The following is a 21376-nucleotide window of genomic DNA, read 5'->3' as shown; positions in this document are numbered from 1 at the left end:
GAGGGAAAATCGATGTTGACTTTGCCATAGTTAAAGTGTTGCAGGTAAATCAGAGAGGGACCTGGACAAAACTGACCAGGATCACACACTTTGGCTAAAGAGTGACCCAGGGATTTTAAACCCCTTTGCACATTTGCCCCCGTACCTTCCAAGCTTTACTTAGTACAAATACTTATGTTTTGGATTTCAAGGTCTACAATAATACTGTCTTACAGAGTTTACTTACAAAACACACACATTGCATGGTAGTTCCATGTAACAACATGCATATGCTTATAGCAATGTTAAGCCAAAAGGATATCATTGTGGCTTTAGTTTTCACATCCTAATGGTAAAATAGAACTCCCAGAATGCAGACCTGATACATCTATTCAAGCCCACTGTACTTTCAGTGATTTAGGCCATGTAATAAATGAAGATAGATCTGCCGATTCTATCTTACAAACCTCAAGATCGTTGTTATTCATAATGTTGAGAACATTTGATTAGTAACATATAAAAACGTTATTATCTTGCATGTCAGAAAAGTAGATATAATGGATATAAAACAATCTTTAAACGGGGGCTTTATGTGCTCACTCTAGCTATCCTAGATGTGCAAGCTCACTGGTGCTTTGCGGGGCCTTTCAGTTGGAAATGTGACATCATGCACATGAAAGGCTCTGCCACTGCTAAAAGAAATGGGTCTGCAGGTCTTTAAGGTGCTCAGGCTGCAGAGCCGCGGCATGGTGTGTCGCTTGGCCATGGCTTGGGAAACTGGCACTGCTTGAACGTCCGGTCTGAGCTGATTCTATATCTGTCTCAGGAGAAGGAAAAAGCGTGCATTTACATTCCCGTCTCTGACTGGAGGCCACAGCGATGAAGATTGTGACCAAAGTAATTCTGTTGTACAACGAGGTGGAGTATGTCAGCTCGACATCGCAGCTTCCAGAAATGGCGGCTGTAGAGTTTGTGGCCGGTGCGCGCAGCTGTGTACCGCGTCTGTTGGGTATGGTACTAAATGCACCAAGAAGATCTACAGGTACATGGTTATTCACCCAAAGTGGGGTTCCCTCTCAGTCAATGAATTCGTAATGAATGTCTTCCACATGCGTTGCCAGATCTGCTGTATGGGAAGGCGTGTCTTAAAGAATAAAGATCTTTCAGGCCGCGGAATATCCAGAAATCTGTCTCTATGGGTACAGGGTACTTCTATAAAACCACAGCTGGGGTATGGCGAGCTCAATATTCTCAGAAAAGGCTTTCCTATACTGGCCAGGTCAGGGCAGCGGTGTTCAACGCTGCCTGGAAGTGTGTCTAGCAGTCCTACCGGACCATAGAAAGGAAATGATGTGGGACTCCACTTATATAAAGAGTGGAGTATGGATATATGCCGGCATCTCATGGAACATTTCGAAAGATTTTGGGAGAGTGATCATGGTTTTAAAATTATTTTTTCCAAATATTTCGTTTTATGTGCAGACAAGGCCATGTCTCAAAGAAGTCATAAGTAGAAGAGGATTGGAGGTGGGGGTGGGGCCGATCATTATCCACCCAATGCCGCTGTATCTCTTCCACTACAGATCACTACACATATCCCACCCAGAGCACGGTCCCCCGGTGCCTCCTCCCTGGTGAAGGATCCTTTCTCCTTCTCAGAGTGAGATAACACCACCTGGACCAGTCGTGGCACTGAGGTGCACTGTCACCTTTCCAAGCCCTCAGAAGCAGCTTTATCACTACAATGAAGGAGCTATATGTTATGTTATATGGAATTTGTATAGCGCCTACTGCCATTGGTATTGCCTCTAAGCGCTGTGGGCATAAACGCCCATCTGAGGACCGTGATCCGAGATTGTGAGATGTGAAAGAGGATTCTGAAGGTAGGTAGGGAGTGGCTGGGTCCCTGATAGCAGACCCTGGAAATCGTAATGATAGATGCGCGCTGTGCCAGACTATCAGGAGAGTTGGAGAGTTAAGGAAACTGATTATGTGTACAGCTGGATCGAATTGTTTGTGGTCCTCAGCTGCATTCTATTGGAAGTGGTGATGTGCGTTTGGGTGATTGCAGTGCCCCCAGATGGATACAGCTATGTTCCATTGTAATGGAGTGCTTGACGTACCAGTGAATCAAGGCTGACATCTAGTTACAATGAGGTCTCGCGCAGCATATCATGAGGACTGACTGGAATCGTTTCCATGCGGGATCAGTACCACATTGCTGTACCATCAGGTGACTAGTCAGGTGCCCTCGCATTCCTGTCTGGGGTTTATAGATCACCAACAGGGTGGACTAAGGCGGTCAGGAGGCAGGAGGGAAAAGTCAGGATTCGAGCACTTTCCGAAAAGCAAAGTGGTCCTCTGTGTGGCGGAAGGTAAATGGAATGAAGTTCAAGATAGTGGGAGTTGGACTGAGAAGGACAAGCCCCCTATTCTGGACGATTTTGCAACAATAATGAGGAGGAGAGCTTTGCCTGATCTCAGTCTTCTGGTGGACAGTAGAGAGTGAGTTTGTGTTGCAGATATTCTGGTCCTGTGTTGTGGAGAGGAGCTCAGTGGTTGATGCACATTGCTGTGAAGGTGGATCGTCGCCCGGTCGGCAGCCAGTGAAGGATACAGAGGGTAGGTGTGATGCGTTCTCTAAGGTCAAGGGCAAGAAGGAGCCTTGCTGCAGTGTTTTGATCCATTGGAGTTGCGTAAACTGTGATGCGGGGCCCTCAGGTATAAGCTGTTAGCATAGTGTAAGCATGAGAGGACGGTAGCAACGATTGCAGAGACTCTGCGTGGGAAGGTCAAGTAGCCGAAGATTCATTGGAGGCTGCGCATGTGTAGGTAACAGCTTTTTGTTACTGAATTGATGTGTTGTGATAGGACCAGCAGCAGGGGGGTTGCACCCCGTATGTAGAGAAGGAGCATCCTCAGGACCACAGTGTTGAACGTCAGCTCAATTCACGGCTATACTTCCTGCCAATAGTGGCCGATCGCCCTACATTCCATGCACATGTGTAAGCTAGTACCACTCTGTTCCTTGCAGCACAAACAAAGGGCCATCTTAATGGCCTTTCAGGGCCTGGAACATAAATACCTTTGCCCCTCTACCCTCCCCCCACAAAATCTACCCCCCCAACTACATGAAATTAAAGGATGACATTCAAGAGTAGGAAACATACTAAGTGTAACTCCTTCCCAGAATTTAGCTTACCAGCTGAAACTAATAATATAATGGCACAGGGGGAAGGGTATGGGCTGTAGACCCTGGAGCCTTGTAACATACACGGCACATCTCCCACTTCTTTTTTGTATGCAAAACTTTCCAATACCAGCTGCAAGTGAATGGTGGCGATGAGACAGGCTGCAGAGGGACGGGTGTAGGGGAGGGGTGTTGAAGTCCTATTGTGAGGATAGAATGCATGGTGTGTTTAGTACGGACATGATACAGATTATTTCTGGCAATAGGAAGGCTGCAGAGGGACGGGGAGCAGTCTTATTGTGAGGATAGAATGCATGGTGTATTTAGTAAGGACATGATACAGATTATTGCTGGCAATAGGAAGGCTGCAGAGGGACGGGAGCAGTTTTATTGTGAGGATAGAATGCATTGTGTATTTAGTAAGGACATGATACAGATTATTGCTGGCAATAGGAAGGCTGCAGAGGGACGGGAGCAGTTTTATTGTGAGGATAGAATGCATGGTGTATTTAGTAAGGACATGATACAGATTATTGCTGGCAATAGGAAGGCTGCAGAGGGACGGGGAGCAGTCTTATTGTGAGGATATAATGCATGTTGTATTTAGTAAGGACATGATACAGATTATTGATGGCAATAGGAAGGTTGCAGAGGGACGGGGAGCAGTCTTATTGTGAGGATAGAATGCATGGTGTATTTAGTAAGGACATGATACAGATTATTGATTTCAATAGGAAGGCTGCAGAATGGAACACGCGCGCCACCTGAAATGTTACCTTCTCTATGGAGAGCTAAGGCAGGACCGCTGATCACTGGGAGCAATTACAGAAGACCTGAGTGGGGTGGATAGTGGGAAACAGAGATAAATAACAGATGCCATGAACTCAGGCAATGGGCCTCATTATAAATTGGTCAGTGTGGTGGTAACACCGTTTACCACAAAGCCAAACTATGAGTTTAGGGGTAAGGTGGAGGAAAACCTCCAGCAAAAACCTGAGGGAAAACTGCCACCTCACCACGCACAATCGGCCAATTTGGTGCATGTACCGCTGGTGGTATTACTGCCGAAATCCACCATGGAGTGCTATGGGGACTAACACCACCTACTGCCACTTGTAATCTGGAGTAAATGGTGGGAACAGTAATACAGTTTGCTGGTGTCTCTGAGGATTTACTGCCGAGAAAGCTGAAGTAACATGTGTCACATTCATTCGCACGAGGGGAGGGTCTGCATGCAAGTGATTCTAAATGCAACGGGTGGCTGAGAATGCTGTTGCACTGAGGCAGCATTTACTACCACTAAGCATCCAGAAATTCTTCCTAATGTCAGGACAGGTTCTAGGATTTGAACGGCGCTGTGCGCCCAAAGACCCGCAGAGACCTATAGTGTGCAGTATTGATATGACTGCACGCGGTAATACAAACAATGACATCACAGATAGTAAAGCCTGCCTGTGTAATGCTTTATAAATCTGATAGAAGTTTTAAAACCAATACCAGCAATCCGAAATACCACTTGGAGCAGTTCATGATGTACAATTAGAATCCCCAAGTGTGTGCAACACATTAACATTAAAAGTAAGCCAAGAGACGAATCATGTTCCTATGGGCATCTGAATGTTCACTATTACTATAATATATAACAACAACATCTGTTAAATGATGAGTGCAGCTTTCTGGAAATGCGTGCACTGTAAAGTGAAGCACTTCTTTGGAAGATAAGGCAGAGAAAGTGGAAATGCTGTGCCCAAGGTCACACGCTTTATTTAAGGAGTGAAGCTGGGATTTGAGGCCAGTCCGCAGTTTATGAACGTGATCATATGTCTTCTTAACTCTTGTCCGTAAATTTATATAATAAAGCAACCTGACAAATATATACATCATTGAAACACTTGTGTATAGGCGCGTTATAAATGCCTTATCATATCATATCATTATTGACTGTCTTAAGAGTGATATTTCGCACAAGGCGAAGAAAACGTGAAATGTCAAAGCGCAAATGGACATCATGTAAATGCAATGGCCATTTAAAAAAGGGTTCAGGGATTTATTCCCACCACACAAATGTAAGCAGAATTTAACAGTTTCGGTAATAAAATTCGTACTTTGGGAGAGCAATAAAACATGCAGTATTTCCAAACACTGCCTTTGTATCGTTACGACCCAAATTTTAATCAGATGGACACTTAGACTGACCCTAAAAGAAGACACCTGCTTGTAGTCTTTGCCTGACACAAGAACACAGCTTCTGGTTATCCATAATGCGCTCCACGTGACATAACGTATTCCACTGTTGCTCCCTTTGGAGTCTAGGTCACTAGGCCATCCCACGGTCAGCACATTCTTGAGCTTGACCGTTATTTTTTGTGGCCGGTATTTTCATGAGGACAACCACAAAACACCAAGGAGCAACCAATTCATCAGGGACATCATTTCACCAAAATGCCAAGGGTAGCGGGAGTGACATAACACAACCTCTGGCCTCTGATGACATCACAGGAAGTGATATCATGTGACCCCCATCTCGACGTGACATCACGGGAAGCGATGGAACACAGCCTTTCACCCCCTGACAAAACAGGCAGTGACATCACATATTGTTCCAAAGTACACAACAAAAAATATAGTTGAGTTCTCACTATAATTTGATATACATTTCATACAAGAATGGCTCAACATATGTATCATTAACAGCAGTGTGTATAGGCCCATATTACCAAATTACTGTGAATGCAAGCAGACGTCTAAGGCCAAATGATAATGATATGGTATTATATAGCACTTACGCTTAAGCGCTTTATATAGAACAAATATACAATATCACCCAACATGTGTTGGTACTCATTTATCGACCTCAGAAGGATGAAAGGCTGAGTTGAGGTGTTTAAGAACAGGCTACATCAGTGACTCACCACTGAAGTGTGCCTGAAATGAACATTTATGTGTCTAGCAATTATTGTATAGAATTCCAGAAAGAACAATGATTTGTTATTCCTATTCTTTCTTATTTAGGGCCACTGCTCAAAGTGTTACACTTGTGAAACCCCCTGTTTTTTTTAAGAGGCCTGAACAAGAAAGTCAGCCACACCAAAACTAAAGAGCCACATGACACTGGCCACAGCCCAGGAGCTTACATTAAAAAAAAAAAGTTAAAAAGATATTTTTTCTAGGGGTAGCAAGGGAGACCACAGGGGTAGCAAGAGAGACAGCAGGGGTCTCTAGTGCGACCCCTGGCGACCCCCAAATGATGTCTCTGCGATTGATCTATGCAGTCTTCGTGCTAGTGCCTGCCACACTACCAGTGGTGGTCAGAGCAACCGAGGGAGTGTAGCAAAGGGAGAGGGGTGGGGAAGAGGGTAGAGACTGAATCAAGAGCAAAGCCAGAGGAGTTAACGATGGTTGGAGGGAAAGCAGGTTATAAACAACCACATAGAGAGGGGAGAGGCAAGGAAGGCAGCTAGGGGAGAGGGGCGGTCAGGGAAGTGTGAAAGAGGAAAGGAATCCCAAAACTGAAGGTACAGAAGATGTTTGGCAGCCAGAAAAGAATGAGAGAGAGGAGTGAATACCCGGCCAGATGTAATGGAGGAGACGCAAGAAAGGAGAGCGAGAGAACAGATCAGAGATTGGTGCAACCAATGGGAAGACACAAGAAGCGCACCAGGGAAGATGGAAAGGCAAATTGGCATCAGGGGATGGAAAGAGACAGGACTTAGGGGAGGGACAAGTTAGGGGAGCAAGATAGTTGATCAGGGGGGCAAGGAAGGCAAAGAAATGGAGGGACACAACTAAATAGGGGTAGAGAAAGGGGCAGCACGAGCGGGAAGATGGATCGTGAACGGACAGATAAGGATGAAACAAATAGGCTTAGAACAAGGCGGAAGAAGAAAGACAGAAGAGATGGGCCATATAAGGGAGAGTACGGAATGAGGGGGACGCCAGGACGGTAAGTGAGAGAAGGTAAGTGAGAGAAGAGAGAGGACAGATGGAGGCACAGAGCGAGTAAAAGGAGACACACAAAGGTTGCCATCAGGAGGAATACGTAGGAGTGACATTCTAGAGGACTGGAATAGAGAGGTGAGCTACATAAGGGAGAGGATGAAATGAGGTGGAGGCAAGGTGGGTAAGCGAGAGAAGAGAGCGGACAGAAAGGAGGTAAAGAGTGGGTGAAAGGAGAGACACAAAGGTTGCCATCAGGAGGAAAACAAAGGAGTGACACTCTAGGGGTCAGGAGTAGAGAGGTGGGCTAGATAAGGGAGATTATGGAATGGGGAGGTAAGGGAGATTAGAGAGGGGACAGAAAAGAGGTAGAGAGTGAGTGGAAGGAAAGAGACAAAGGTTGCCATCAGGAGGAATACAAGGAGTGATACTTCAGAGGGAAGGAATAGAGATGTCCCATTTGATTTCCGCAATACTTTTATTACCTGCTTGACCATTTCCAACTGGAAAAATGACTGATCTGTTAGAAACAATATGACATGGCATTTATAACGCGCCTATACACAAGTGTTTCAAGGCGCAACAATCCAAAGGAGCAGGAACAGAGCAAAGACAGAGACAACGATCTTACTAGGCCTGGTGAAATTGTGATCGCGCAAGTGCAGGGTAGGGGGTGGAGGGGAAAAGTGCAGGGGAAAGGGGGTGGGGCAGTGCAGTCCATAGGATAATAGTAACATAAATAAAGATAATACATAAAAGTGCGGCCAGCTGGTGGGAAGTGCAAGGGTAAGTGCATAGATCAGGTGTTAAGTGCTTGTAGGGGCTGTAGGGATACGGAAACAGTCCCTGAGTGCAAGGGTTGCCAGGTGGGCAGTGCAGGTGTGCAGCTGGCAAGGAGGGGACCTGGGGCTGAGATCAGAGGGTAGCCAGGTAACCAGTGCAATTTCAGTTTCAGCCAGGAGATCAGCAGGGGAGAGGAGGAGAGAAAGCAGAAGCAAAGAGGAAGGTCTTGAGGTGCTTCCGGAACCACAGATGGTTCTCCTCAAGTTTCAGAGAGGTTGGGAGGCTGTTCCAAAGGGAGGCCCCAGCAGATTAAAGAGATCTACCACCCACTGGCTGCTTGGAGAAGCGACTGACCCTTAGGGAGTTGGAGGCGAATGAGCGAAGAGTTCGAGAGGGAAGACATTTAGGAGGAGAGAGTTAAAGATATTGAGGCCCCAGGCACCAGAAGGCCTTGTGGACAATGCAGAGGGTTTTGAGCTTAATCCTCGCCACCACTGGGAGCCAGTGCAGAGATTTCAGTCCAGAAGAGAAACGATCCCTGGGCTTGAGGCCAAGGACATGTTTTGCAGTCCTGTTTTGGATGAGTTGCAGAGGGCGGAGAGTAGAGACAGGCAGATTTAGAAAGAGGCTGTTGCAGTAGTCCAGCATAGAGAGAACCAGAGCTCTAGAGAAAGTGAGCTTCTGGGGGAAGGAGAGGAAAGGAAGAATACCTCTGAGGAGGTGCAGCTGGTAGTGTGACTTCTTAGAGATGTCAGAGATGTGAGAAGAGAAGGAAAGTGTGGAGTCGAAGATGACCACGCGGTTTTTAGCCTCACAGGTGGGAGCAGGAAGAGGGCCAAGAGAGGCCAGCAAGAAAGTGACAGGAAAGGAGGGAGCAGGTGTGCTGATGAGGAGAATTTCAGCTTTACTGGCATTAAGGCAGAGCTCATTGGAGGCACACCACTCCTGGATAGTAGACAAACAGACAGAGATGAGAGAAGGAGAAGAGGCCCCTGAAAGTACCCTGAAAATGAGCTGACTGTCATATGCATAGCACTGGAAGTTGGGGCAGAGAGCGGCAATGCTGTGGGCAAGAAGTGCCAGGTATTGGTTGAACAGCCAGGGAGAGAGGTTATACCCCTGGGGAACACCACAGGTAGAGATAAAAATAGAGGAGAGGAACGACCCAAGTTGGACCTTGGAGGGTCGATCGGAGAGGAAAGAAGCCAGCCATACTAGGGCCTGACCGGTCATACCCAGGTTATCACCGAGACGGTTGAGCAGGATGGCATGGTTGACAGCGTCAAAGGCAGAAGAGAGATAAAGTAAGATGAGGACACAGGGGGTGTTGGAATTAAGGTTGGAGAGCAGGTGTTCACGGATGTTCAGGAGAGCAGTTTCCATGCTTCTGGCAGCTCTGAAGCCAGACTGATGATCATGGAGACAACCATGGTGGGCCAACAGTCTGCACTGAGCAGGCCAGACCATGAGTTTGAGCGCAGTAGAAAAGCAGGCTGCCACTTGCCAAGCAACCCCAGCTCTGTGAAGTATGAGAGCCTGGAAGGCCAGATACCAATCCGAACCAACACCACCAACCAAAGAGCTGGAGAAGAATACCAGCAAGACGAGTGTGGACCCCGGTTTGCAGTGCATGCCATGTCAATGCCTGCAGATTCTAAGCCCAGCATCAGGCCAGACAACCGCTCTCAGGCACCTGCCACTCTAGCTTTGGAATGAGAGGAAATGGGCTCCTCAAATTAAAAGGACTGGGTGAGTACATGGCCCCAGCCAAAGGCTACGTATCACCACTTTCCAATAGGCTGCACTAGTGATTGGGCCCCCTAAGGTGCTGACTAAGGGGGAGGAGGGAGCAAGATTTCACAAGCGGCATCGGACTACGCGCCTGATGATGGCTGCAACAGCCAGAGGTGTTGGCAATAATGAGGCTGGCATGTCTCCATAGAATAGTGGTGGTGAAAGCCGTGTATGGGCTCCCTGTGATCCCCTCCCTGTGACTGAGTAATTAACAAAACAGGATAAGGCCAACTTGGTACCAATGGAAACCAAATACAGGATGGCTGGAACGCTGGGCAGAATTCCCATTCCAAGGAGCTTTTTGAGACCAGGAATTCATTTTCAAACAAGCAATTCAAGGCAGAGTTAACTTATTTACAGCACTATTTACACTTGAAAAGGACACACCATGATTGCATACACAATATACTGTCCCTCTACAATACCCACAACAGTGCTCAGAACATCAGAAATACACAGAAATTCCATGCAAGCATTCTAGAACTGTCAGCTCCAGGGATGGCTGCCTGAAAGCTGTGCTCCTGTGCCTGGATTGAACTACAACTGAATAAACACAGCCTGCAAAAAGGCCAAAGGGGGGTGGAGAGAAGGCCTCTGAAGAAAGAGAGGACAAAATACTGCAACCACTAACCAATGTGACCCTGGATGTCGCTGAGATCAAGGAGAAGGTGTCTAAAGCTGAGGAGAGATCTGTGGCGCCAACTTCAAATATCAGCAGAGTTGAAACTAATTTATCTGAGATGGATAATAAGGTGCTAACAATGGACGACTAGATAAGAGACTTACAAACCAAGAATGAAAGACTAGCTCAAAAGATTCCCGAGCAAGAACATTTCTCTAGAAGAAATAATGTCAGAATTGCTGGCTTGCCTGAAAATATTGAAAAAGGCAAAGCTGTGGACTTCATAGAGAAAGCTTTGATCACCTTCCTAAAATAAGATTGGAAATTGAAAGGGCGCAAAGAAGTTTTGAGGCCCAAACCGGCAAGTGGCCAAAGACCTAGACAATTTGTGGTCAAATTCCTGAGATTTCCAGTGAAGGACATGATCCTAAGGAAAGCCCATGAATTCACTGATCTCTCCTGGGTCGACACAGAGTTATGATTTTTGGAAACTTAAGTCAAGATGTCCTGGACAAAAGGACTGAGTTCAATATGGCAAAAGAGAAGGCAAAAGCCAAAAACCTCAAGTATCATATGGTCTACCCTGCAATATTCTGTGTTATTATGAATGGTCAACTTTTCTCATTTAGTGATAATAAGAGTGCTGAAGCCTTTCTGAGTGATCTTGAGAAGGACCAGGAACCCCTGGAAGCCATTGCAACTACTTCTCAAAGGGTCTTGCCAGCCAAGAAAAGATAATGGTCCTAGCATTTGGATCTTGGAAGAGTAGTGGTTTGGTTAATTTATCTACATTTTATTAGTCTATATGCTTTATTTATTTGTTTTTCATTTATTCTCATTGAGTATACAATGTTTAATTGCTGGCATAGACACGCCGTGAAAGAGGGTGCATCTGTGGATTTTGTTCCAGCTTGTTTACTTTTGCACTGCAAGTATCAGAGGAAAGGGCCTAGCGATAACGTGTGTTGCACATACAAGCCATTAGGAAATGATCGTAGAACTTAACATGTAGGAAAATGGATGGAGCGTCGTCGTGGTCCTGTGCGGCGTGCAATGGCAGCTTCTATCCTGCGAAATATAGAACATGAGGGCGAACCACTACCAGGAAGGAATACACGGTAAGCATGAATAGTATGTAACTGTGAGCGGGCAGAGATTAGCCATGCTGCAGGCGAGTGATGAACGGCTACGGGTCTGTGTGCACCGACATGCATGCGGTGTCCCTCGGCAGAAAGTAGAGCCTCCCGCTCCCCCTCTGCGGCTGGACGTTAGTTGGCCCTCCTTGACGGATTCCGATACTGTATTGGTTTAGAACTTGTGGCAGCAAGGGATTGTCTGACAATGAAGTCAGCACGCACAATACTTCCACTCTGAATTTCCAACATAGGCGGGGGGGGGATGCTTACACCCCTCTTTGGGAGTTTCTGTACATTACGTCGCCTAGCGTTGATCCACTATGTGCAACCCACTTAATGAGCCTATGCCTGCAGGTCTGATCGGAGTAATGTTCTGGGTTTGTGTTGAAACATCGCCTCAGACTTTACGTCATCCTCTTTCATGTTACTAATATAATACTGACCCCAGTCAATGGCCATTGAGTGATCTGCTGGGGTGTGCAGCATGGTTATGGGGACCAGATACATTATGTACCGAGACGGAATGACATGCTGTACTGGGTATAAGCTAACTATTAACCAGCCTATTCCTTTATAAGCAACAGATGCCCGGACCCAACTGGCTAGAGTGTTTATAACAGTACATTTCCCTTCATGAAAAATGCCCTCATTGAGGAAACAGTGCTTGAGCCGGGGAAGAATTATGATGCTCTATGTCTAATGTTGCAATAGGGCTGCTATGAATAGACACATGGGATAAGTGCTGATCTTGTTAGTAAAGAACTGTCTGGAAGGCTCCAGGATCTTTAATAAATGCAATCTTAATTGGATATTGATCCCAATTATCGTGGTTGAATTGTGCGCCTGAACTCAATATGTTGTTGTAATCAATGGGATAAGCTATATTATGTTGGGTTTAAGGACCAGTCTATTTGGTCATGGGTGGCAGTGAGAGGAGCAATAGCAGAATCTTCAAACTGGGCCTATTTACGATTTCTGGACGGCTATGCAGTTCTGGTTGGCGGCACGGCGCCTGACACTTTGCAATGTTAGTGTAAATAGGATATTAAAAGTGGGAAGTCAGTCCCTGTGGTGTCAGGGAATGCAATCACAGAAAATGTATCAAGTGGGAGTGGGTAGAGGATGATATAGAGCGTTTTTGTGATGGTAGTGGTGGGTGGAGTGTGGCGTTACAGCGCTGCAGCGTACTGTGAAGGTGGGGGCATCAATTGACCAGTTATGCATACACATAAAATATTATGTTCAGGGGGCCATACAACAAGTATTGTAATAGGAGATGCATTGACTGCTACGTATGGTGAGGGGGAGTGGACAGCAGGAACAGTTATAGATAAGTGTTGAACTTGTATTATTCATTTTGCTTCTCAAATTAATACTGGTTAGAAAGGCCACTATATTCATACGGTTTGAGATCCACTGATTGATATCAGGCAGGCGGTCTGTTACGCTTTAGGGGGGAACAAAGGAGGAATAGCAAAAAGATTGGGGGTAGACACTACTTTGGTAAGGCTAATTCCTGAGGCACGGCCTTTGTAGTGATTACAGTTCAGAATACTGATGATAATGTAAATATTGTGACTCAGAATCGCTCTCTGAGGATTCAGGACGTTATGGTTGTTTAATCTTGGATGTGTATGTAGTGTAAGTGTCTTTGTCTGGTGTTGTTCTGTGTGTATTATCAATGCGATGTGGGAATCTCCGTCAAGTCATGAAAGTATTACTAACTGGATACAAAGTTCTCTGATTCCATCCCCGAATCGGGCTCTTAAGGAACTTGACTTCAAATGTGTATTACTAGGGTAATTCAGGAATATCCAGTGCTGAGTGTATCACCTATAGAATTGGGACTGCAGCAGGAAAAGGTGAGATATTTGGTGATCTTGGTAATCTGGCTACTAGATTAATCCCAGAAAAAGGAAGAACTTGTTGATGAGATTAAAGAGGGAAAAGGACGGATGTTGTCCTCCTGCAAGAGACTCACTTGTTAGAGGAAACCAAACATCTTAGGAACAATGCACTATACAACAAGACGTTGTCGAACTGTTACATTTCTAAATCAAGCGGAGTGGGTATTCTATTCTGTAGAGGGTTACATTTGAATCTGGAAAAGGTGGTTATGGATGACGAAGGAAGAGTGATCCTAGTAGATATTAATTATGAAGGTAGTGTGATTACAATAGGATCCATTTATGGACCATGTGCTGCAGGAAGTGATTTTTTCATAAAAATAATATTGTTGTTATGAGGCATGAATGGGGAGCACACTATTCTGGAGGGAGATTTCAATTGCGTCCTCGATTGTAAATTAGACTGCTCTGCACAATGTCGATGCACGGCGGGAAGTGCTAGCAGAGCATTTGCTGAACTTCTGCATAGCCTAGATTTGGTGGATGTATGGAGATTCGTACACCCTGGAGAGAGAGAGTACTCTTTCTTCTCGCCAGTTCACGACTCATATTCCAGAATTGATGATTTTTTGACTTCGGAAAGAATGATTGAAAAGGTAACTAGTGTAAAGATAATGGAGTGGGGTTATTTCAGATCACTCACTGATAAATCTGAAATTAGAACTGGGGGATGTACGATCAGCAATGTCACGGTGGCGTCTGAAGACATACATATTGCAGGAACAGGAGGTACTTATGTCGTTAAAGTCATTTATCAAGACATTTTTGGAAATATTTGCTTCTGAGCTGATGGTTTGGGATTGCTTTAAGGCAGCAATTAGGGGTAAAATGATGGATATTACAGCCAGCACAAGGAAAAAGGGAATGGGAGAGTTGAAGCGGGCTGGAGAGTACGTTGGATAAGTGCCAGAAGAAATATAAATTGACAAGAAATAGTGAAGATAAAGCAGAGATGGACAGGGCATGTGAATCTTTGAAAAGTTATATGGATATACAGAGGGTGCAAGGTATCTTCTTTATGAAACAGAAATACTAGGAGCAGGGAGATAAAAGTGCTAGATTTCTTGCCAACAAATTAAGGGGTTTAAATGATAATCCCTATGTACAGAAGATAGTGACTGAGGAGGAAATATCTAAAGTCAAAAAGGGAGAGATAAGTGAATGTTTCAGGACATTTTACGCGTCTCTATACACAGAGGATCGGTTCTCGACACCGGAGGGTTTGGGAGAGTTTTTTTGAAAGGTCAATTTGCCGAAATGATCTGTAGAACAAGCAATTTCTATTGATCAGCCTACTGGGGAGGAAGAGGTACTGAGAGCAAATGACCAACTTAATACTGGTAAATCGCCGGGCCTGGATGGGTTATCGGTTGAGTACTCCAGGGCATTAGGCCCTGAAGTGACGCCATTTTTATGTAGCCTATATTATAGTTTTATTTTTGAAGGGATTATATGCCCAACGATGCGAGAAGCATGTGTGACAGTAATCCCCAAACCAGGTAGGGACCATAAAAGATGTGAATACTATAGACCAATATAGTTATTAAATGTGGGCTTTAAAATATTCTCCAAAATATTAACTAATCGATTGGATAGGTGCATTGGTGTATTGATTGGGCAGTCTCAGTTTGGGGGTAATGCGTGGGGGGTTTGGCTATGATCACATCAGGACACTTATAGATATATTAGGCCTTCCAAAGGATGAGGTGAAGAACATGTTACTAATCTTCATGGATGCGGAGAAGGCCTTTGATCGGGTTAATTGGGCTTTTTTGGATAATACACTTAGGAAAATGGGATTTGGAGATACCTTCTTGAGAGTCATTAAATCTCTAAATTCATCCTTTAGTGCAAAAGTATGGGTCAATGGAGAACTGTTTTCCTCCTTTGCTTTAACTAGGGGCACTAGGCAGGGCTGTCCGCTGTCTCCTTATCTTTTCAGCTTGGCATTAGAGCCTCTAATAGCCTACATTAAGCAGGAGCAAGGCCTTCAGGGGCTTAAAGTTGTTGACAGCCAGATCATAGTACTGTGTTATGCGGATGACATGACCATAATATTGTCTAACCCAAAGTAGGGGGTGGGTATAAGGTTAAGTGCATGTTTGAGGAAGTGGGGTGTTTGTCTGGCCATAAGATAAATTGAGAAAAGACAGTGGTCTTTCCATTAGATGTCTCACAACCAAAGGGTGATTTAAATTCATGGAACTGTCAATAGAATGTGGGAGCGATGAAGTATCTCGGGGTCCACCTGGTTCGCGATTTAAAGAGAATGGTGAAATTTAATGTGACAAAACTTATTGAGGTGCTCCAGAAAGATGTATGAAAATGGAATCAGTTATGATTGTGGTTCTGGGTGAGGATCAATGCCATTAAAATGGTTCTTCTGCCGAAGGTTCTCTATATCATTCACTCAATACTGTTAAGGTTTATAAAGAGGATCATTGGCCGTATTGATAACGTTTTTCTAAAGTTTCTATGGGGTGAAGGCAAGAGGCCTAGAATCCCAAAGTATGTCCTGATGCGGGCTGTGTGAGAGGGGGGCTTCGGGTACCCCAATCTGGAAAGTTACTGGATGGGGTTTATACTGAAGAAATCAAAACTATATTTCGATGGGAGGAATAATGACATGCCTCTTTGGAAGTTTATGAAAGGGAAAAATTCTCCCCCAACTTCAACTGCTAGATTACCTACTGTGGGAATTACAGGAGAGGCCTTGAGAACCTTTGCGACCACCAGAGGAGAAAACATTGGGATTCACTATGGCACAATATTGTAATTGTAATTGGTTATTCAATATGGGTCTGCAGATTGATGACAAGACTTTGTGCTGGCGGAGCTGGGTCATAAAGGGTATTTTGACGATACGTGATGTGTGGAAGGATGGTCGGATGGTCCCTTTTCAGCAACTTGGAGGAACTTTTGGGTTAGGGGGAAGAGAGCGAAGACCTTACATGGGCTTGAAATGCTGTCTAGCTGGAAGGCAGGGGATGATGAATGGCCCAATGAAAGAGAGACCAATGGTCTGTAATGTTGTTCACTCCTCTCCGCGTATGGTATCGACATACCTGGAACTGATGTCGATGGATAGCTCTTACGTGAGTGCTTGAGAGAAGCTGCGTCAGACTAGGATAAGGGAGTTGGGCAAAGGAGTGGGATAACTTAATGAAAATTGGCATGCAATCAAAGATGATTTGGGCCTACGATATGTGCTGCAAAGGCTTTTGTGTCGACTATACTGGATCCCGGTAAGGATGGCTAGTTTAGGCTTGTCGTATGATGACATGTGTTGGGGCTGTGGCTGTAATGGGGGTAACCTTGTCGCACATGTTGTAGGCATGTCCAAGGGTGGTTGATTTCTGTAAGGATGTTCCGAGTATCTTTGATTTAATACAGGGGGATACACTACCGAGGACATCTTATTCGACAATACTTTTGTCAAATAACGAGAAAGGTGTGGTAGCTTGGGAATACTGTGAATGGATTGCTTGTGGTGGCAGCAACGCAAATTCTAAGGGTATGGAAGTCGAGGGAAAAAGCAGAAGTGGAAGGATGGCTGTTGGACTTGCAAACTTGGTCTGGTTATGAGAAAGTCATGTTTAAAAAACAGAAGCTTGAGGAATATTACTCTGAAATGTGGGGATCATTCAATGAGCTATATGGTTAGTGTAAGCATTGTCAAGCGAATAGATGGATGCGACATTATAGGAGAAAGGTTATTAGGAAAGTCTGTTACTTGTTGTTCGTTTGTGTTTGACCATCATGGCTTGTCTTGTCTGGTCTTGTCACATGTGTTGGTTAGTTACAATAAGATAGAGGACTTGTGCAGTAGGTTAAGAGAAGTATTGCAATTATTGTTAACATCATACTTGGACTCTTAGATACTGTACACACGGTCTATTCCAAATGGCCACCTCTGATGTTATGAAAATGATAAATAAAGTAAATAAAGTGTTTAAAGAAATTCCATGGAAAAAGAGAGGGATGTGTAGATGTTGGAAAGTGCACTGCAGCTAAACTAGATCACACACATACGTGTCCGAAAATGTTTTCTTCTCAACATGCCTTCTCTTCCTGTAGCATTGTTTTATCCACACGGTTGTACTAAAGAGTCACTGCACGCGCCAAACCCAAAAATGGTCAGGGAAAGGTGAGTGAAAAAGAAGGAAGATGGGAAAAAGGAAAGCTGGAAATAACCATACAGGGGAAGTCAAGAAGGACAGGGCTAGCGGTTGGGTGAAGGAGTTTTTATATATTTTTAAATGGTAAATTTGTGACGGATAGAAATTGGGATAGACTTGTTTTTGCCAATGTTGTCAGAACTTCTGCCATGGATCCGCTGTTGGGCATGTGGTCAGCACTTGGCGTTGCTTGTGGTGAAGGGGCTGCATGGTTCTCAGTATTTTAGAGGCGGGATCTCACAATGCCTTCGCTCTGCGGCATGGATTGACAGGTGTCGTGATCTGTTTTTGTGTCCATTGGCCTTGCGTGTTTCTGGACTGGATGTGGTGACCTTGGGAGCCCAACCTTTGTGATCTCTCTCTTGTTTCTCCGCAGGTCTGCCTGAGAAGGTCGGGCTCTACTTCCTCTGTGGTGTGTCAGTAGGGCTGGTGTTCCTTCTGTGCATTGTCACCCCTAAAATGGCCTTCCTTCAGGAAGTCCAGAAAGTCTTCCTGGACTCAGAGCTGGGGAGCAGCATGGAGCTCGGTGGGCTGAAGCGCCGCCATGGCAGCGAGGACGAAGACGTCAACCATTACGACAGCTCTTCCGACTCGTCCTTCCGTCGCCTAACCCGCTCCTACTACACGTCCAATAACATCTTCAGCCCAGAGTTGACTGCCGCCCTGGAAGAAGCAGCGGATCCTGGGGGGGCAGCCAAGGATGATATCTGGATCCCCAAAGAGTCCAGCCCTTACGCCATCAGCAAGATCAAGTCTGCCACCAAGTGACCCACTCATGGAGACCTCTGAACTCTCAGATGCTCATCTGTCTGGGGCTCCGGGTGCTCGTGAGGGTCTGGGGTGTGGGGGCACTCTGCTAGTTCTGATCTATGATAGTCTTCTGAACAGGAAGGGCTGTGATCACAGCTGCCGGGGGAATGTGTGTGATTTCAGTGCTGGATCTGTGCCCTCACATCTGTTATTGGGACCTGGTCTGTATACAGAGGAAAGTAGAGGAAAGGACCTGATATTCTGGGGGATGTATTCAGCTATTGCTCTTCAGTAAGCAAAACACGAGTAACTGTGTAGTAGTAGCTTCTACTAGAAGTAACTATGTGCACTATTACTCCAGCAATCTCTTATTTGGTTTGACTCATTCGCATGTTTGGATGTTCTAATGGACCTTGGCTCACTGCGCGCCCTGTTCTAATGCTGCTCACTCTCTGTGTGTCATTGTTGCGCTCAGTGCACTCATCTCTATTTCCATTCACGCCAGAAAAAGGCCATATGCAACTTTTCACACCCTTCCTGTCACTATTACTTAGGCAACCTCAGGTATCCCTTCCCCCTGGCTCTGTACCCGCATTGCTCATGCATAGCCCACATCTTAAATCTACTCGGAATTCCGATTTCACATCTGCTTATCACACCTCTGTCACAGCCCTCTCCTCCAAAAGGTTGCTGATCTCATGTATTCATTTATTCTGACCTGCCACTATTTGCACTCTCTTTTAGAGTTGCCTAATTGCCTGTGAAGGAAAAGAGAAACACATTGAAAGTTTGCAGCGCCCGATTCCTGCATGTGGAGGTCCACCCAGAGCAACTCACATGTTGTCATGAGATACATGCATCCTTTCACTGTATTCCCAAAATGTATAGACGTTTTAGGAAATGCAGTTCTCAGATAAACCACAGAGGGCAGTCTTGCCCCCTTCAGGTAAAGCGAATGCAAAAATGTTTGCAACCCATTTGTGATGAAATGCCACATTTGCACTGAAAACTGCCTTCGCTATCCGTGGCCCATCTGTCCTGCTATACCGCTTCTTTCATGTGTTGTGGCACTGTGGTGGTTCAGAGGAATTAAAGGTCTGTGGGGTGCAATGGCCAATGCACCCGTTGTGTTTCATGGTGTGTCTACGCCCAACGGGTGCAGACGTTCTTTGACATGCAATAACCCACACTGGTTCACTTACTTATCTCCATCACATTAGCCTGAGTCTTGTCTGTGGGCACCAATGGGTTTTGGGGGTGTAAAGTCATGTGTTTTAAATAGTAAGAAGATGTGTGCCTGGGTGTAAATATGCCCTCGTGCACCTGTGGCGCATGGAGACAGGCAGCCCCTTCCTCACAGCTGCTGACCCTTGGCCGCTCACCACATTGTTAACCTATTTGGGGTTGAGGCTGTAACCCCCACAATGACTCCTTGAGGGTGATGAAAGCACTGACCATGGCAGATGTGTGATTTACAGGTAACGTTCAACATATCATGTCATAACATAACATACTAGTAGGGTATTGAAATACAATTACATGCTTAAGTGCTTCTTTAAACACACCATGGCTATCACCAGTTTGCTTTAATCCTATGCGTGGTGTGTGGAACACGTTAATAACTGTGCAAGGAACACAGAGCTAGCCTGCTCTCCAACCATGGGTACACTGCTGAACAAATACAATCACAATCCTTACTGGACGGACAATCCTGCCTCACAGACACTGCAGCAAGGTCTTCGTGTATAGGCTGGCCCTGGTGAATGGCGCTCCTCCACAGCTGTGCTCTTTTCCCTGGCCTTGCCCGAGTGTTGCTGCTGCTGGCTGGTGACTGCCCTGCTGTTCTCCACATAGGCTGCTCTGCCAGTGCTGCTGCTTACCACAGTGGCGGAGCGGCACCAATGTCATGCAGGTTGACTGGAGTGCGGTCAGGAGGTGCTGGAGCGCCAGGCGTTGCCATCTTCCAACTCATTCATAAGCATGAGAAAGCATAACTAGCTCTGTCCTGCCCGCGTGGTTCATCACGTCCTTGACTGGCAAAGAGCCGGCCCAGGATGCAGAGACCTCAGCCAGTGGCCACTGGCATTGCTTGTAGAGTGACTATCATTTACTGCTAAACTAATACAGTTGCCAATAAAACCACCGTATAATAAAACTGACACAATAAGTGCTGGGGATCAGAAATAAGTCCTGGGGCTGAGCCCTGGCAAACATCGCCACAAACTAAGCACTCGTTACACCACTGGATCACGCGCGACAGTCTCATGATGTCCATACTTTGGTAATTCTTGTCCCTGTGGGAAACCGCACATGGAGTTTAGATTGGACATGCACTGGACTCGAGACTTGGCCTCAAGAGGATAATCAGCGCGACTTTTCAAACTAAAGATGGTATACATGAGCAATATCAGGTCTGCCTAGCTGTAGAAACTGCAGCTGAGTGAATCAGTCAAGTGGGGGTGAGAGGCACATGTTCCACAGCCTGCTCCTGTCCGCTGTGCATAGGCACATGCTGAACGAGGGACCGCCCCATCAGCTATGGCAGAGGCTGGCACAGGTCCCAGGCATACCAGGCAGAACCGGTCATTGCATGGGACCCAGGAAGTAATGCCCCCGCCCAACCTCCATTCTTCGGGGCTCCTCAGGGCTTTATATGTAGCTGTAGCCTTTAGTGTAGAAATAAGAATAATAAAAAAAAACAATTCTATTGAAAGTAAAACAAACAGGTTCCCAAACAGACATTCATTCACTCAAAATACACGGGGATTTAAAAAAGAGACATTGGATGAAGAATCATTATCAGCTCTTAGGGGGTCATTCTGAGTTGGGCGGTAGGGGGTTAACGGCACCGGTAAGGATGCCAGTGCCGTTAAACCCCTACCGCCACATTCCGATGTTCCTTAGTGGGTCTGACCCGCCGTCCTTAGTGGGACCTGTTAAGGGACCATGGAGCTAATAACGGGACCGCTATATGCGGGCCCTTTATCAGCTCCTTCCCCATTCCCATTGAGCCCTGTGGGGTCTCGAATGGGAATGGGGAATGGTTTTCGAAATGGGGACTTACCGGGTCTGCATAGGTTGGAATGTCCCGGTAAGTCCCC

At 45.7% G+C, this 21376-nt stretch overlaps 1 protein-coding gene across 2 annotated transcripts in view; it reads left to right on the top strand.

Annotated features, from left to right (window-relative positions):
• LOC138570276 (protein eva-1 homolog C-like) overlaps nucleotides 1–21126 on the top strand; it is a 501916-nt gene extending 480790 nt beyond the window's left edge. The window contains exon 7 of one of the 2 annotated variants that reach the window (XM_069649046.1): nucleotides 17902–21126. In XM_069649046.1, the coding sequence (XP_069505147.1) occupies nucleotides 17902–18293 (392 nt within the window). In that variant the 3' untranslated portion in view covers nucleotides 18294–21126. The remainder of the gene's footprint in view (nucleotides 1–17901) is intronic. The other variant, XM_069649045.1, reaches the window with a different exon arrangement.
• Nucleotides 21127–21376: the final 250 nt, after the last annotated feature.

Source organism: Ambystoma mexicanum, chromosome 2q (genome assembly GCF_040938575.1).
Source record: "Ambystoma mexicanum isolate Mex_15411 chromosome 2q, UKY_AmexF1_1, whole genome shotgun sequence".
In the NCBI taxonomy this organism is placed as follows: domain Eukaryota; kingdom Metazoa; phylum Chordata; class Amphibia; order Caudata; family Ambystomatidae; genus Ambystoma; species Ambystoma mexicanum.
The sequence above is the reverse complement of the archived record's forward strand: the minus strand, read 5'-3'. Positions and strand labels throughout refer to the sequence as shown.